This window comes from Jatropha curcas, chromosome 2, assembly GCF_041381405.1.
Source record: "Jatropha curcas cultivar XTBG-Jc1 chromosome 2, XTBG_Jcur_1.0, whole genome shotgun sequence".
In the NCBI taxonomy this organism is placed as follows: domain Eukaryota; kingdom Viridiplantae; phylum Streptophyta; class Magnoliopsida; order Malpighiales; family Euphorbiaceae; genus Jatropha; species Jatropha curcas.
Window position 1 is genome coordinate 15,889 of NC_143152.1, and position 18,380 is coordinate 34,268.

The window sequence follows — 18,380 nt, forward strand, 5'->3', positions numbered from 1 at the left end:
CAGTTCGTATAGGCTCATCTAGGCGATAGTTTAGGGTCTTGTGGTCCAATCGGTATGCTTATCTCGCCTGCTCATTGCGTCATTAAGAATTGCAATCTTCATATAAATTAATGCGCAAAATCGGTGCCACTCCGGAAGCATTTGGCAGTTTTAACCCAATATCTCTCTATCTGTCGCTTATCACGCCATTTTGAGGCCATAATATTTCCTCCAAGACATGTCGGAAGCATTGTAAGCATTTTCAGGCCATTCTGAGCCAGTGGTTCTAGGCCCCAAAATCGTAGGTATACCCCTTTGGTCTTAGGAGCCCTCTGTGAAGCCCTGTTCCGGAGCCAATATCTTTTGTATGCCTCACGTGCAGCTCGTATAGGCTCTTCTAGGCGATAGTTTAGGGTCTTGTGGTCCAATCGGTATGCCTATCTCACCTGCTCGTTGGGTCATTATTAATTGCAATCTCAATATAAATTAATGCGCAAAATCGGTGCCACTCCGGAAGCATTTGGCAATTTTAGCCCAATATCTCTCTGTCTGTCGCTTATCACGCTATTTCAAGGCCATAATATTTCCTCTAAGTCGTGTAGGAAGCATTGTAATCATTTTCGGGCCATTCAGAGCTGATGGTTCTAGGCCCCAAAATCGTAGGTATACCCCTTTGGTGTTAGGAGCCCTCTGTGAAGCCTTGTTCAAGAGCCTTTATCTTCTGTACGCCTCACATGCAGCTGGTATAGGCTCATCTAGACGATAGTTTAGGGTCTTGTGGTCCAATCGGTATGCCTATCTCGCCTGCTCGTTGCGTCACTAAGAATTGCAAACTCCATACAAATTAATGCGTAAAATTGGTACCACTCCGGAAGCATTTAGCAGTTTTAGCCCAATATCTCTCTGTCTGTCGCTTATCACACCATTTCGAGGCCATAATATTTCCTCTAAGACATGTAGGAAGCATTGTAATTATTTTTGGGTCATTCCTAGCCGATGGTTCTTGGCCCCAAAATCGTAGGTATACCCCATTTGTCTTAGGAGCCCTCTGTGAAGCCCTGTTCCGGAGTTGATATCTTCTGTATGCCTCACTTGCAGCTCGTATAGGCTCATCTAGGCGATAGTTTAGGGTCTTATGGTCCAATCGGTATGCATATCTCGCTTGCTCGTTGCGTCATTAAGAATTGCAATCTCCATATAAATTAATGCGCAAAATCGGTGCTACTCCGAAAGCATTTGACAGTTTTAACCCAATATCTCTCTGTCTGTCGCTTATCACGCCATTTTGAGGCCATAATATTTCCTCCAAGACATGTCAGAAGCATTATAAGCATTTTCAGGCCATTCCGAGCCGGTGGTTCTGGGCCCTAAAATCGTAGGTATACCCCCTTTGGTCTTAGGAGCCCTCTGTGAAGCCCTATTCCGGAGCCGATATCTTCTGAACGCCTCACGTGCAGCTCGTATAGGCTCTTCTAGGCGATAATTTTGGGTCTTGTGGTCCAATCAGTATGCCTATCTCGCCTGCTCGTTGGGTCATTATTAATTGCAATCTCAATATAAATTAATGCGCAAAATCGGTGCCACTCCGGAAGCATTTGGCAGTTTTAGCCCAATATCTCTCTGTCTGTCACTTATCACGCCATTTCGAGGCCATAATATTTCCTCTAAGACATGTAGGAAGCATTGTAATCATTTTCGGGCCATTCCGAGCCGGTAGTTCTGGGCCCCAAAATCATAGGTATACCCCTTTGGTCTTAGGAGCCCTCTGTGAAGCCCTATTTCAGAGTCGATATCTTCTGTACGCCTCACGTGCAGCTCGTATAGGCTCATCTAGGCGATAGTTTAGGGTCTTGTGGTTCAATCGGTATGCCTATCTCGCCTGCTCATTGCGTCATTAAGAATTTCAAACTCCATACAAATTAATGCGCGAAATTGGTACCACTCCGTAAGCATTTGGCAGTTTTAGCCCAATATCTCTCTGTCTGTCGCTTATCACGCCATTTCGAGGCCATAATATTTCCTCTAAGACATGTAGGAAGCATTGTAATCGTTTTCGGGCCATTCCGGGCCGGTGATTCTGGGCCCCAAAATCGTAGTTATACTCCTTTGGTCTTAGGAGCCCTGTGTGAAGCCCTGTTCTGGAGCCGATATCTTCTGTACGCTTGACGTGCAGCTCTTATAGGCTCATCTAGGCAATAGTTTAAGGTCTTGTGGTCCAATCAGTATCCCTATCTCGGCTGCTCGTTGCGTCATTAAGAATTGCAAACTCCATATAAATTATGTGCAAAATCGGTGCCACTCCGGAAGCATTTGGCAGTTTTAACCCAATATATCTCTGTCTGTCGCTTATCACGCCATTTCGAAGCCATAATATTTCCTGTAAGACATATAGGAAGCATTATAATGATTTTCGGATCATTCCGAGCCGGTGGTTTTGGGCCCCAAAATCGTAGGTATACCCCTTTGGTCTTAGGAGCCTTCTGTGAAGCTCTGTTCCGGAGCCGATGTCTTCTGTACACCTCACGTGCTGCTCGTATAGGCTCATCTAGGCAAACATTTGACGAGCAGCTTGTTTTTTAAAAAAATGTTCTTGCAAATAGCACATAAAATTTTAACTTTTTTTTTTTTGTTTTATTTCATAGGATGGCACTCAAAATAATTTTGCCCCCAAAATTTTTATTCAAGATTGACCATTGATTTCGTCGTTTCAATGTTTTATGTAGAATTACATACGCTATATAAATTTATCTCTAAAAATCATACCAATTCGAAAAAAAAAAAAATGGTAATTTTAACTCAATATCTTTGTATCTGGTTTTTGACACCTTATTATGAAATCTGGAACGAATTCCTACTATTTGGTCAATTTTCATGGATTTTATATTGCTTAGATATTTTCTTCATTGGAGGTGTGAAAGAAAACAAACTATTATACTTCAAAAAGGCTTGTAACTCTGGCTATATGCCATCTCGGTTACAATTACACTATCGCGTTTTGTCTCAGATAACAAATATAAAGGACTACACGTCTTGCTTTCATTGTTCAACCCAATTGAGGAACGAAAAATACTCAATGAATGCAAAGAAAATTTGAAAATGATATTAGCATAAGTAAAAAAAAAAAAAAAAAAAAAAAAAACGATATTAATCGCACATGATTATGCTCCCTTACAGGCCTAGGCATTAGTCTCCACGGAAAAGAACTCTTCACATAATATAGCAATATCCCCACAATGAACCCCCCACAGATTCATATAATAGTAGCATATAATAAATATATATATATATATATATATATAGCTTATTATTTCAACGCATCATCGTCTTCTTACATATATACATCGTATTTTTATTGAAATAATCAATGTCCAAGAAGTGCAAATTCAAACTCACATCGACAACATCTTGTATTCATATTTTCCTTCTAAAAACTATGAATAGAAACCTTAATAAAGGTCTCCGTAATATCAATCGTCCAATATTCAGCATCAATTTTTTCCATGCTTATCACGCCCCTGAAAGCTACGTGCATCTAGAACCACCATTTATTGGTGTCTAAAAAATATTAAATCTTTATCATACTAAATAAATTGCTTCATCCACAACTTCATTTACAATAAAACTAAAAATCCATTGCTGTAGGTGTACGAGTTCATGTCTAGCATATACTTTCATATCATACCAACTCAGAAAAAACATACAATTGCAGGAGTACAACTGGTTAATTATCTAATGCCACATAAATTACAAACTAAATATTTAAGGTTATGCCTATATGGATTATTATTCTCACTTGAAACCTATATAGATTATAGCATAGTTTATACTTCATACTAGTGTGACGAGTATTAAAAAAGAATTAAAATTACAGCACAGTTCATACTTCATACATTTGTGACGCAGTAAATATTGGGCTGTATTTACTAATACCACGCAAAGGAAGATATTCAATGGCTCATTTACATTCATTTCCATGAATTTAATAACAATGTGATTGCTCCAACATCCCTTCCCCAGAAATACATATTTCCAACGTCTGTACTACCAAATTCTCATATATATTCCTTTTTTTTTTTTTTTTCCTCTTTTCCTTTTCTAAGCATATATTACTTTATACTACAATCACATGTATCAGCACTACCTATGATAGAGACGTAGAAATTGTTGTTGGAGGTCGGAGAACTTGCTGTAATAACCGCGCTGCAAGACGTTGAGTAATCCCACCAATAACCCGCCCCCCTATACTACGTGCTTCAGGTTGTTGAAGGACCTGCACATTTACACGTTTTATTTAGTTGTAATATATAAAATGATGCAGTTCTTCAAATGGATTCAAGAAACATGCGTTCGTACTAGTTTTCTCAACTAATTGTCAATTAATGCAGTATCTATGATAATTTTTTTGTTCTAATATCGACAAAGGATACAACAAAGCTAGTAGCTACTGATCCAAAATAGACTACTCTATTGAAAACAAAAGGAAGAATATCAGTGTCACAATTTTACCAAGGTAAAGGAAAATGAGAGTTTCACTAAGCCCCTTAACTTTATATGTGCATAAGTATAGAGTTCGATTTTGTTGTGCCTAGCAAATGCTTTATACCTTGTAGGCATTAATTTTCACTGACCTATTGTAAATCCACATATCCTAGACATTAATTCAACAAAAACCTGTATTTACCTGTAATATGGGTTGTAACAGTGCTGGGTCGAAATCTTCAGAAGATCGCAAAAGGCCCCATATCCTAGAGATTTTGTCTCGAAGCTCCAACATGCTTTGAATTTCCATATCATTAATTGCAAGTGGCCCAGTTACGTTGCCATTAAATATTAGAGCCCTCATAACACTGGGGATAGAGTTGTAACTATCAATAATGGTGCCTAAAACAACAGCTTCAGTTATCCGAACAGCCTCTTTAATAACTAAAGTTCGAAGCTCTTCACCATCTGGGGCCAATAATAGCTGTAAAATAGGCTGTAAAGCATCCTTTGCAGAGAAGTCTCTATCTTTCCTTCCTTCAACAAGTAGGTTTTCAAGTCTATTCCATCTGCATGATAGAAAGAATTTTAAGTTTTCAAGTGAGCCTATAACAGCTAAAAATTATATACATGCTCAGCCAAAAGCATAAAACTAATGCTAGCTTAATACATACCTAAACCTTCCATCCTTGAAAAGCAACTCAATAAGAGCATCTCTAAGATATGGATTTGGATCAGTGAGGAGCCTTTTAGCAAAATAGGGATACGAAGCAGCCAACACCTTGAAATTAGGATCAGCATAAAGGGCTAGACCTTCAAGTACAGTAAGTGATCTCAATATCAATGCATAATATGCTGGAACTGCGAATTGAGAACCCAGAGATTAGATTAACACTGTACACAAGGCGGGCTTGCATCTACTAAATCAAGTCTGTTAACTTGATCTTAAATGCGAAGACCTAGAACCTACATCATGGGTATCAAAAGAAAATGATTAAAGCAAGTATTAACTCACCATTAAATGGATATTGATAAAAAACAGCACCCAGGCCATCCACTAGAGTTTTGAAGTTTAGTTCACTCACAGTGTAATTGAGTGCATCATCAAAGAAGTTCTGCAGCGCTGGTACAATTGGAGACACATCGACATCACGAGACAAGAAATCTAGAGCATAGTAATCACGAGCCATGGCTTCATAATCCCTATTAACCATGTGAACAACATGACCAATTATAGCAAATCTGGCTTCTTCCGGTGTCTCACTCATCATTCCAAAATCAAGAAAAGCAAGCTTCCCCTCAGGTGTTGCCAAGAGATTGCCAGGATGTGGATCAGCATGGAAGTATCCGTATTCAAGCAGCTGTCGGAGGCTGCATTGTATGCCTGTGTTCACTAGATCCAGAACCTTTAGACCTTGTCTCTCAATAGCATCTTGTTCATTTAATTTAACTCCATCAACCCATTCCATGGTCAAAACTTTGCCACTGGTATAATCCCAATAGATATCTGGAACAAGGATATCTTCTTTGTCAGCATACAACTTTCTAAATCTCCTCGCATTCTGTCCCTCCTGCAGGATCCTATCAAAACTTTCTTTCAAACCCAAAAGACTCGTGCTAAAGAAATTGCAAAGGCTGTAGCCAATTTAGAAAGGACATAATCATACGTTATGTACTCGGCCAAAGTTAAAGAAGCTAGAAGTGATGACACACTTTGCCTTTTCATTTTCCAACAAAAAGGATTAAGGAATCTATTCTGGACATTCTCATAGAAGACAATGATAAGAATTGAAAAGAAAATAACCTGCACATAGTTGAGCTCTTGATAAACTCTGCGAGCAAATTCATCAATAAGAGCAACAACATCACTAGTGATAATATCAACATATTTGTTGATAAAAGTTCCAATTCCTCTAATCAGGTAAAAGTCAAGTCCTATAGCTTCTTCAATGCCAGGGCGCTGGACCTTGACAGCAACAATTTGTCCAGAATACTTAAGCTGAGCTTTGTAAACTTGGCCTAAACTGGCAGCTGCAATAGGAGAAGGGGATATGGATGAAAAAATAGAATCAAGGGGTAGTCCCAACTCTTTCTCAATGCACGAAAATGCTTCTGCATCAGGGAATGTAGGCAGTGCATCCTGTTCAATGAAAAAAAAAAAAAAAGAAAACAAAAAACAAAAGAAAAGAAAAGAAAAGATAACATCAAGGTTATTTTAAGGCCTACTATAACTACTATCATGTGTGCTCAACTAATTTGTCTCTCATTTTTTAAAACATTGGAATTCAGACCTAAACAAATTAAGGAAATTAATTTCTAACTTTTACAGATTTCCTTTTTGGTAAAAGAGAGAAAAAGTAAAAGGTAGACCTGGAAAAGACATGAGATAGTAACCTAAAATCTTCCAAATATGTTAACCTAAGTGTACAATGAAGAGCAAAAGGATCCATATTGCCACTTTTAACTACTTTGGGACTACTGCTTAGTTTAGTTGGTTCTCTTAAGCATAAAACTAGTTTTTGTGTCAGAATAATTGGCTTGGGGATCCATTTTCCAGTGCAACAATTATAATTTGGGACACAACTTGTATGTGCGACATGATTTAGTACTTCTGTTTTGATAGGTATAAATTTGAAAAGAAGGTACATTGAATTTGTGTTCAAGTGAAAATTAATATATCATCAACATGACATAAATGCCTGCTCTTTTCAGATACAAATCTATTCAAATAGACCAAAAGAAAACTGTTCAGGAGAAATATTTAATTGCTTTAGCCATGATCAGCATGACAGCTATTGTTGTTCCTCTAAAATAATTGGTTCTATAAGTTGAACACAAAAAATGGAAATTTTCAAGAAGAGATTATTGGGAATTTGTGAAACAGTACTTCTACTAGAATTCAGATGGAAATTCTTGACATGAAGCAGCAGAGGTATATTGCAATGAGCACACAAACGATGTCTTTCCTTGCACTAAGCCTTATTATGATTAACATTCTGCATATAAGTGCCCACAACGACAAAAGGCTGAACTTAATTGTACCTGAAGTTCAGAGAGTTCCTCGAGATACTCAGTAGGGCAGATGTCAGGCCTGGTAGACAAGCCCTGGCCTAATTTGACAAAAGTAGGTCCTAGTCGGGTGAAAATTCTCCTGAGTTCAACAGCTCGCATTCTCTTATTTTGATCAAATACCCCATTCCTCTGGTCCAGCAATAGTTTTAAGGCAAATGAACCAAGGGCTACCAAAATTGCTAGAGTCCTTTGCAATACCTGATAACCAAATGCCAAATCAAATTGTTATGAGGTGCACATTAACCTATGAAGAAGAAGAAGAAGAAGAGGAGTAACCTTGATAGGCCTGGACCCGTATTTAATTGCAAGAAGCTCGGGGCTATAAATGGACGCATTGGCGGCACGAGCCATGGCCCTTGCCTCTGCCTGCAGGTCCTCCGTCCTATTCCCCCCTAGTACTAGATTAGTATCTCTTGGCACTGGCATAGCTTTCGGTCTCGCTTCCACCAAAGCTGCTCTTACTCTAGGTCTCGTTCTTTGCCCGGGCCTTGAACAAGGCACCGAAGCTAACCGGTGGCTGCCCACCGAAAAGACGCTCGTAATCACCATATGTTCTGCCGGTTAATTCCTGTGCAAGTACAAAAAAAAAAAGACAACTAAATCTAACGGATAAACCAAACACTCCCAAGACTAAGAACCTAAATTGAATTCAGGTCTGTAGCTGATTCTCCTGTGTCATCTAAACAAAGAATCGAAATTAGGAAAACCCAACTTGTGAACCCACCCTCTGTGCTCGAACAGCTCATAAAAGGTTTTTCCGGCGTCTAGGAAATCAGAGATCTCTAGGACATGCCAGAGTTCTAACGAACAACTCTGCAAACGAAATTGGGAAAATTTTGACCAATAGGCTTTCGAGTTTTCTTTTTCTTTTTTTTTTTTTTTTTTTTTCTGGCTTCCAGATGTTGCGTCGTGTCACCTTCACAAATCACAACCAAATGTACGCTTAATAAATGTTACCAGCTCACGCGACGAATAGGTTTAAACTAGTGGTATACGTAATTTTTAAAGGAATAAAAATTCAATTTGCCTCTTAAATTTAAAAGAAATAATTTGCTAAAAAATATAATTTTTTTAAACTATTTATCTTTCTAAACTTGCACCAAAAGGAGCCTAATATTTTACCAAAAAATTATTTTTAATATTTTTAACTAATAAAAACTATTTAAAGTTTAAAATTAGGAAAGAAAAAAGTTATTTAAAATGTATAGCAATCATTCCCAAAAAAGTATCTTACTTTGATTTAAAAATTAATTATATAAAATATTTGATTTAAAAAAATTATAGAATTAGAAGAATATTTTATTATATTGACTACTTGATTTGAAAAATATTTATTATTTTAATTTTTTTAATTATATTTCATTTAAATAAAATATTTTATTTATTTTTTAATTATATTTGACCTAAATTAAATTTTTTTATTTTTTTATTAAAAATTACAGCTTTTATTCTTTTGTCCTTTTGGTGCAAGTTTAAGGATAATTATAAAAAAATTAGATTTTGAGCAAATTAAGTATTGACTCCGAGGACAAATCGAGTCTTATTCCTCTTTTAAAAATTTAAGGAAATATTTATGAATATTTTTACAGGTATTGTATGAATAATATAATAAGAAGAAATGTCTATTTATAAAATAATAAAAAAATCAATGATCCATCCAAAAAAAATTATACCACCAATCCACTAAAACAATATTAATAGAGAAAAAAATGAAAATTTAATCAAATGTGAACATAAAGACCTGGCCTTATTTCTTTTAAATATCTAACTATTCTCTAGATTGAGCTAAAATTAAAACTACACGATTTACAAAATTTAAATAATTCAGTCATATCTCATTATCAGTGAAACAATTTAAATATGAAAAATTAAAAAGTAAAATAGAGGCACACTAAAGTATATTCTAACGATACATGTATATAAGACCGGAAAATAAATTCAGATTCAGTAAAACATTTAACAAAGACTTTTACAAAATGGATCAAGAAATTCTATTAGGAAAAAGAAAGACTAACCATTAGCTTATATCCTATAGTATCGGTCAAACAGCCATAGAAGGAAGTAGAGGTACTTTTATTTTGAAAAATACAGATAGATAACTTTATAACTTTAGTCTAAGAAAAATGTTTGATTATTTTCAATTAGTACTTATTATAATTAGTATTTTCAATTAGTCTAATGAATGGTGGTGATAAAATGGGAGCTATGAATGAATTAAGACGCATGCATCTACATATAAAAGTTATGCACTTATTTTTTATTTTTTGAAAATGTTAAATCTTGAAATTTATGAATAAGTACAAGCATTTTTATTATAGAATTATATATTTTTACTAAGTTTTAATTCTTAAGTTTTTAAAGTATTGGTTTAATTTACAACTTGGATCATTTTAAAGAAAGAAGTTTTGTTTCTAAAAAAAAAAAAAATCTTGAGGTGGTGCTCAACGGACATAATTAAAACTATTAACTAAAATTGATAACAAAAGGCTAAACTTCAAGCTTTTTGTTTTTTTTTCTATGATTAAACCTTTTAAATGATGATATGGCGTGTTCATGTGACGGTATGTTGGATCCACTGACGACTACATTGATCGGGGGATCTAGAAAAAAAGATTTATAGGGTCAATATATAATTTTTGAAAAGAGAGAGGTCAAAGACATAAATAAATTAAATTTTATAAATTGATTTAATTATATATATATATATATATATATATATATATATATATATATATATTCTTTTAAAAAAAAAAAAAAGAGAATTAACCCCTCTTTTTACATGTTGGATCTTCGTGACCACGTCAATGAGCTTCTAACGTTTCTTGGATGAATGCTGCAATTGCTATAAAAAAATTAAATTCTATGATACAATTGATAAAATTAAAAAAAAATTGCTAAAATTGTAAAAAGGGCTAAAGTTCAGAATTTTTTTAATCATTAATACATATGAAATGAGTTTTTTTTTTTTTTTAACACTATAATGGACCGAGATTCCAATTGTATTGCCCTTACTTCTATTATTCATTACATTAATCACATATCTATCGTGATATTTCGGCTCAGCAAAGCGATCCTAAGAGGCGAGTAGAGTAAAATTTATGGTTAGTTTTTAGAATGATATGCTAACTATGGTTAGTAAAATGCAGAACATATGAATGAATTGAATTATATATCGAAAATGGAAAACTAATAATCAGATTCGACTAATGATAAAATAGCATAGAGAGTTGAAAGAAATTTATTTATGCATGTGAGGTAAATTTTTCGGGGCTTTCAATTTTTTCCATTTTTTCGCCCTTTTGTACTTAAACCTGGAAGAAAACATCCACTCCTCGCCGCCGATCCAATGAAAGGTATAAATACCCTTTTCAAAAATAGAACCGTTAGGAAAAGCTCCCAGCAACGGCTAGTTTTCTCATTTTCTTTTTATTTTCCTTTTCAGTTAAACTCTCGCACGATATAGGAACAGAACAGGACGAGCGGCTACCATTTATTGCCTGGTAGGATTAATTAGACTAGTATAAACAAATCGAGAAGAATCACAATTTTATTGATTCCCAATTTTATTTTGACAATCAAATGAATGAGCCGATGGTGGAAGCTGTAGCATCGATGCAAGACCAGAGTACAAATCCCCATCTTCCTCCTCCTCCACCTCCTCCTACTCAGCGGCGGCCAAGGGTGAGGGAGGTGAGCTCTAGATTCATGTCTCCAGTAGCAGCGTCTCCTTCGTCCTCCCCTGTTCCCAATAACAAGCAGCAGCGATCCAGCTCTGTGCAGAAGCAGCGACAAATGGAGCCTCTCTCCTGTGCCGACGAGAACAAACTCACCGCTACTGATTTCACTCGCAGCCCGCCACAACGGAAGCTTCAGCAACGCGCTGTGATGAAACTTTTCAAGGAGAACGGAGGAGGCAGACAGGAACAGGCAACATCAAGATCTCACAGGCCTGACACCCCGATAGTCACTATATCCTCCTCTAAACTACGACTGATGCAGCACCATTCTACACCCATCATTTCAGCTGCTGCAAAGCTCTTGCAAACTTCTGGAATGTCACCATCTCATTCGGAAAATTTGAGTGAATTATCAACATCGCGATCCACTTGTGATGGCCATGACAATAGTAATAATCATAACATCCAAGGGAACCACTTAACAATTCCTGATATCCGCTCTTCCATGCCTGAGGCCACCGTCTCAAGTAGATATTTGGCAGATAGAAATATCAATAGGCTCAACGGGAGTGCTGTTGATTCTTCTAAATTCTCTGCTTCCCCCTGCTTCCGGTCCCTTGATTTGCCACGATCTTCTCCATCTGAATATTCTTTGATCCATTCCCTGAAAGCTGCTGAAAAAACAGCCAAACAATATAGTAATTCTGTCAAGATAGGTGGGCCTCCTCTTCCTCCAAAGCTGGTAGCCGATGTGTCCAGAAAGGGGAGGAAAATTCCCAGTCAGCAAGAAGATGTGCATTCTCTGAGATTGCTTCACAACCATTATTTGCAGTGGCGATATGTCAATGCAAAAGCTGAGGCCTCCGTCAAAGCTCAGAGAAGGGAAACCGAGGTACACAAATTGAATTTCAAATTTACCAACTTCAATTTCGAGGTTGAAACTTCAATAATCTGTTCAATTCATCACTAGGTTAGGCTGTATCTAAGTCCTATATGGGTTTTATCTTTTAATTCAGTGGTTATATGCAACTGCTAGTCTTCATTACCATAAAATGATTCTTCTTCTCCTTCTTCGTTTTTTTGGGGTTAGAATTCACCGTTTATTGGAAAGATAGAAAGTAATTGACTTTAATGTTGAATATAATTTACTATTATATCAAATAATTTGCAAGGAGTGGCTACGTAACCAAGAATGACATTATATTGTTCCACACCTCCACTTAAAAATTACAAATCACAATTGTAAAGAAGGAAAGCTTTTGGGTTGAAGGAAAAAAAAAAAAAAAAGGTTCTGCATTTTTTATTTTGCAAATTAGTATCCGACTTTCCTTCTATTTCTTTGTAGAGAACACTGTACTCTCTCGGTGTCAAGATATCAGAGTTATGTGACTCGGTGAAAAGGAAACGCATTGAACTTGGCCTTTTCCAAAACACTAAGGCTCTATCTACAATTCTTGAATCTCAGGTAAGAATGCTGGTTTGTTGGATATGTTTTGTATTTTTTCTTAACGGAAAAATTGTGCAATAGTTGTCTTCTTAATGTGTTGTTTTGAACGAGAAGATCTTTCCTCTCAAGAATATTCTGTTAAATTTGACTCAATTTCAATCAAACTGAGCTTTAACTGAGCAACTTGAGCAATTCTAGTTCAGTGTGACTTATGCTCGAGTAGCTTGCAAACCTAATTACATCCAATGGCAAGCATTACAATTCTCTTTACATTTGTAGTTTTGAAGTAATCTGTTTTCTTGAAGAAGCTACAACAGAACATATGACAGAAATGAACTGAGACAACAAAGAAAAACTTATAAGCATTGAATCATTGCTGCAATTTAGATAAGGTTGCTGAATAAATGATAGTTATGAAGTGTAGTAAATGAAATTTGGTTTTCCTTGTTTGGTTTGTGTTAAAGATAGCTAAAGTTTGGTGGTTATACAAGTCAACTCAATATTTTCTCATTCCACTTGCTTTTAAGAAACACATATTTGGAGATTCTTGAAATATATTCTTGCCCATAGTCATCATTTTCTAAAATATTTTATTTCATTAGATGCCATATCTGGAAGACTGGTCTACCCTCGAAGTGGATTATTCAGTATCTCTGCTAGAAGCAATTCAAGCATTGTCGAACGCATCACTTAGACTTCCAATCTGCGGGAACGTTAGAGTACGATTTTCTCGCTGTAAAGCAATTCAAGAATAACCTCTTCTTTTTTAAAACCATTTTGTAACTTCTTAATAATTGCCTTATTCAGGATTATCACTTTGCTCTCTATGCTGACAATGTGTGTTTCAGGCTGATGTAAGGGAGGTAGGAGAGGCATTGAACTCTGCAGTGAAGTTGATGGATACAATAGCCCACCATGTTCAAAGCTTTATGCCAAAGGTGCGCTGTGTATAGATATTCTCCTTTTATGATCAATAAAACGAAGTTCATCTGTTAGCTTTTCTATGCCATCATTAGTGGGTTATTAAGGTTAACTTGAGCCCAACTTTCCGTTCATGGGGGAATGGGAAGGCCATACTTACGGTTCCTTAGTACTCATACATTAGTGAAATTCGCAGGTGAGGACCTCTGTATTTTCAAAAATCAAATAAATGTTCCATCTATTTCGAGGGATTATTTAATTGATTTCTGAAACAGAGGTCTTGACTTTAAAATTTTCATTAAACATTAAGTACTACTAAATAGCACCCGTATAATGTGGTCATTAATGTGGTAATTGAATACAAAAAAAAAGGGATCTATGTCCATATTCTTACTCTTTGCTTCCCTGATCCAGGCTGAAGAACTGGAAATTTTGGTTTCAGAACTAACCAGGGTGTCTGGAGGAGAAAGAGCACTTGTTGAAGAATGTGGGGAGCTATTGTCTATGACATATAAATCACAGGTATTTTAGTATTTTAGATACGTCATACTTTATTATGAAATGTTCAGCTGTTGATATAGTTGTTACGTATTTCTCATACCATCTCCTTAATTATGTATTAACTGCTCGCTACCAAAGTAAAAAGTACACATGAACTAGAAAATAAATAATGGATCATTAAGAGAAGCATTTAGAGGATCATCAAGATTCAGCCCCATGTACTAGTATTTCCTGATAACAGATGATCCTGGCTTTTCAGGTGGAGGAGTGCAGCTTACGTGGTCAACTTATTCAATTAAATCGAACCTGTCGTGGTCAACTCCATGGAGATGAGCAATAATCCATTGCTATCTTTGATTTGAGCTTACTTGATGACGGTTTTCTTATGGGAGATGAGCTATAAATTTTGGTTTCAGCCTGAGGATTTCTTTTTTCACCTCTACGTCGATGTCCATATCACCGTGGCTTTTTCACTTATAAAGAACAAATCATAATCATTGAAAATCAACCATTCTTTTTCTTTGGCCATACTACCCATTTTTTCACAATTCATAGCACAGATGTAGTAATAATATTTGAGTTGAGAATGTGTAATATTGTAACTCTAATCAAGTAAGTAGTGGCGCCTGTATATATTTCCATATCAATGATTCACGGAGGTTTTTGTGTTCTATTTTATTTTCTCGTTGAGAAAAGTAAATATCTGAAGAAGAGCTAACTTGAAAATGTAAATGCAGTCTGCAAAATCCTTATCTCAACGAAAATGCAAAGTAAAGTATTTCTATGGTGAACCTTTCCACTAGCTAGAAGTGCAAGAGGATTACCATATCCAGCTTACTTCAGTATCTGTTATCTCTAAGGCCTCGTTTGGTTGGGGGTAAGTGAAGCAAGGAAGTTGAAATTTCTAAGAAATACAGATTTTGAGAATGTTTCGTTGGCACAAAGGAAAGTAACTTCCCCTGCTCACCCATAAGGAGTGGACTTCCTTAGCTCAAAAACTTCACATTCTCAATTTTACCCTTTTAGCTTCTACCGCACATGTGCTTATTTTAACTTTGTTCCATTGCACTTCTAATTCAACACATGCTTTTTCCTTATTAAAAACTTTTTCAGAGCATTATTATTCTTATTTTGTTTGTAATTATAACATTAACTAAATAAATAAAATTATAATAATATTTGCACAATATGTAATCAAAAAGTTATATTAATTACAAGCTAGTAGATCGTATAAAACGTGTTTTATTAAATTTTTTTAAATGAAATATTTTAGGTTTTTAAATCTTTTTCAATGAAATATTTTAATTATTATATATGATAGGTGTATTTTTATCATTTATAATTCCACATTTTAATAAAATCAATTTTAATTTCTGAGAATTTAATCTATCAATTAAATAGAATCGCACTTTACTCACTTTACTCGTCCAGAAGTAACTTTTTTTTAAATCTACTTCTCCATAAATAGATCGATTTGAATAATGGAATCTTTTTGGTCGTTACGTCTACGATTGGGTCCCCTTAATTGACTACATTTATAGCTTGTCCCTTCACCATCCAAATCATTTGGCCCACTAATTTTAGCTTTACAGTATGCGAATGAATGAGTCGCTCCATTGACATGAGGACGATGCATGGATCCTTGTATGCTGGAACCCACCCAAAGATTATTTGTGTATTGGTTCCTCATGTGGAGCCACACGAGTTGCAACCAAGAACCATTTGTGAGGTCTACAGGTGAAGTCCATGAATATCTTATTTGCTTTGGAACTGCAGGTGTATGTGTGTGTAGTATTCATTCGGAAATAATACAATGTAAATAAGCAAGCACCGTTGGCTAGGGGAACAATCTCTAATCTCTAATTGACCAATAGAACATTTCCGTGTCCTCTTAAGTGGTAGCTATAAATGCACCTCCCATCTCCCCAACTTATTCAAGGACTCTGTTGGTTGGCATAATGGGATGGCTTTCGCAAATTTCCAACTAATCTTATCATCATTTATAAATGATGTCACATCATCTTCTCTACTATAACAAGACCAGGGGAGCTGCTGCTTCTGCTTCTCTGTTTGTATTTAAATACTAATAATCAAGGGAGAGCATAAGCTGCACAGTCCCCAAGAGATGGGTTGTTTATGGTTGATTACTTGCTATCTGCTCCTTGCAACATCTTCTGTAGCAAAATTTCAAGGCATGTAAAATTCTCTACTCTTCAATTAAGCTTTTGAGTGCCCATGTAAATCTTTGGCATAATTTACTTATTAGTAAGAATCATCTAGTACGTGACATATATTTTGTATGCTTCATATGACAAATAAACATTTTGCAGGACACAAGTTATCAGACAACCAATCCAGCATACAGCTCAACTTGTATCATGTACGTGGCCCCGGCTCCCCTCTTTCTCCCAACTCTTCCTCGTCATCTCTTATTGATGTAATCTCACATGACGAAGATCGTGTAATGTATTTTACGAACATCGTAGCAAAAAAACGTGTCTCCCATCACAAATCGGGACATCTCCTGGCCCAAAATTCAGGGAGCATCCCCTTGAATCCTGGTTTTTCTATTGGCTCTGGTAACTTCTTTGTAAAGTTAGGGCTTGGCTCCCCTCCCAGGTACTATTCCATGATTCTTGACACAGGTAGCTCGCTCTCCTGGCTTCAGTGCCAGCCTTGTATTATATACTGTCATAGCCAGGTAGATCCCCTGTTTGTACCCTCTGCATCGAAGACCTACAGTATTTTACCATGCAACACCCCTGAGTGCTCTTCGCTCAAGGCTGCCACTTTGAATGACCCCATTTGTACTAGTGGTAATAAATGCATCTACACAGCCAGCTATGGTGATGCATCTTACTCAGTTGGCTACTTGAGTCAAGATCTACTGACCTTGACATCATCGCAGACCTTGCCCCGTTTCACTTACGGCTGTGGGCAGGATAACGAAGGGTTATTTGGAAGAGCTGCAGGTATTGTAGGGCTAGCCCATGACAAGCTATCAATGTTAGGCCAGTTGTCAACCAAGTATGAATATGCCTTCTCCTACTGTCTTCCCACAGCCTCTGGAAGAGGTTCCTTGTACATTGGGAAGATTTCTCCATTGCGCTACAAGTTCACCCCCATGATTAGAAACCCTCAGAATCCTAGCTTATACTTTCTAAGACTAGCAGCTATTACAGTTGCTGGTAGGCCTCTAGGACTCTCTGCTGCTCAGTACCAGATCCCCACCATTATAGACTCCGGAACTGTTATTACAAGACTGCCAACGTCCATATATGCTACACTGCGTCAAGAATTTGTAAAGGTCATGTCCGCAAGATATGCACAAGCCCCCGGATATTCCATACTAGACACATGCTTCAGGGGAAGTGTCAAGAGTATGTCTGCTGTGCCTGAGATTCGAATGATTTTTCAAGGAGGTGCAGACCTCTCTCTTGGGGCTCCAAACATTCTGATAGAAGCTGATGATGGTGTCACTTGTTTGGCCTTTGCAACTAGCAACCGAATTGCCATCATCGGAAATCATCAACAACTGACATATAACATTGCCTATGATGTTTCTGCTTCAAGAATCGGGTTTGCTCCGGGCGGCTGCCATTGATCAGTTTTCTAGCCTTATTGTCAATAAGAAACATCCAACACAACACGATCAACTGTAGTGTTGCTCTGTGTGTGTATATATATTGTTGTCATAAAGAAAAGAACCATAAAATCATTTGAACCATGGGAGCTAGAATACAGGAATAGCTTGCGTTCTGTTGGATACAGGAATGATCATGCAAAATTGCAGATAGCATTGTGATTATTTCCTTCTCTTCTGTGTAATTTGTGAAGCATATTAATTTACTTGAAAGTTATTTTAGTAAAAAAATTATGATGTCAGGCAAAATCAATCATGGCTCAACCTTTTTACAAGGGATGAATCTGTTTTCTGTCTTCTACAATTTTTTCCAAATCATTAACTATTGAGGTTACTCGTGTGATGGCGCTAATCACGGTCCCTTCTCTCCTATTTTCTACTATTCTTCTTCTTTCTTCATTTTGTTCTATCTTTAATTCCTCTTTAGGCTTATGGAACTTGAACCTAACAATTCTCTAATAAATGCAAATTCTTCCAATACAAAGTAAAGAATTGTACATGCGTTGTGGTTGGTAGCATCGCGGAAGAGCCAGTTAAAATTAATTTCCCATTTTGGACTTTAACGTAAAACTTACCAGTAAAGTAAAACTAATAAATAATATTACAGTAATCAAATTTGGAGCCTACCAATTAAGCAGTCAAAATCTACGTTCGATTCTTC

General features: G+C 36.4%; 3 protein-coding genes across 5 annotated transcripts; 2 read left to right on the forward strand and 1 right to left on the reverse strand.

Annotated features, from left to right (window-relative positions):
* Nucleotides 1-3,870: 3,870 nt before the first annotated feature.
* On the reverse strand, nucleotides 3,871-8,439 carry LOC105642114 (Protein kinase superfamily protein). 2 transcript variants are annotated; one of them, XM_089718229.1, is made up of 8 exons: nucleotides 8,255-8,439; nucleotides 7,807-8,098; nucleotides 7,501-7,728; nucleotides 6,263-6,598; nucleotides 5,474-6,029; nucleotides 5,133-5,319; nucleotides 4,661-5,027; nucleotides 3,871-4,249 (listed from the first exon to the last, which is right to left on the reverse strand). In XM_089718229.1, the coding sequence occupies exons 2-8, from the start codon at nucleotides 8,077-8,079 to the stop codon at nucleotides 4,121-4,123; spliced, it is 2,076 nt and encodes a 691-aa protein (XP_089574355.1). In that variant the 5' UTR covers nucleotides 8,080-8,098; nucleotides 8,255-8,439; the 3' UTR covers nucleotides 3,871-4,120. The 2 variants fall into 2 exon arrangements, with proteins under 2 accessions (XP_089574355.1, XP_089574356.1); XM_089718230.1 differs by having other exon boundaries at nucleotides 7,807-8,430.
* A 2,446-nt stretch (nucleotides 8,440-10,885) lies between these two features.
* LOC105642115 (protein ENDOSPERM DEFECTIVE 1) lies at nucleotides 10,886-14,749 on the forward strand. Of its 2 annotated transcripts, none has more exons than XR_002285378.3 (6): nucleotides 10,886-12,099; nucleotides 12,553-12,672; nucleotides 13,257-13,373; nucleotides 13,503-13,592; nucleotides 14,018-14,097; nucleotides 14,336-14,361. XR_002285378.3 is itself a non-coding variant. In XM_012226806.4 (6 exons), the coding sequence occupies exons 1-6, from the start codon at nucleotides 11,110-11,112 to the stop codon at nucleotides 14,414-14,416; spliced, it is 1,506 nt and encodes a 501-aa protein (XP_012082196.1). In that variant the 5' UTR covers nucleotides 10,893-11,109; the 3' UTR covers nucleotides 14,417-14,749. The 2 variants fall into 2 exon arrangements, 1 of the variants encoding a protein (XP_012082196.1); XM_012226806.4 differs by having other exon boundaries at nucleotides 10,893-12,099; nucleotides 13,990-14,097; nucleotides 14,336-14,749.
* Nucleotides 14,750-15,949: 1,200 nt separating this feature from the next.
* On the forward strand, nucleotides 15,950-17,968 carry LOC105642116 (aspartyl protease family protein At5g10770). The gene is made up of 2 exons (XM_012226808.3): nucleotides 15,950-16,268; nucleotides 16,407-17,968. Exons 1-2 carry the CDS (start codon nucleotides 16,202-16,204, stop codon nucleotides 17,678-17,680), a joined length of 1,341 nt encoding a protein of 446 aa, XP_012082198.1. The 5' UTR covers nucleotides 15,950-16,201; the 3' UTR covers nucleotides 17,681-17,968.
* Nucleotides 17,969-18,380: the final 412 nt, after the last annotated feature.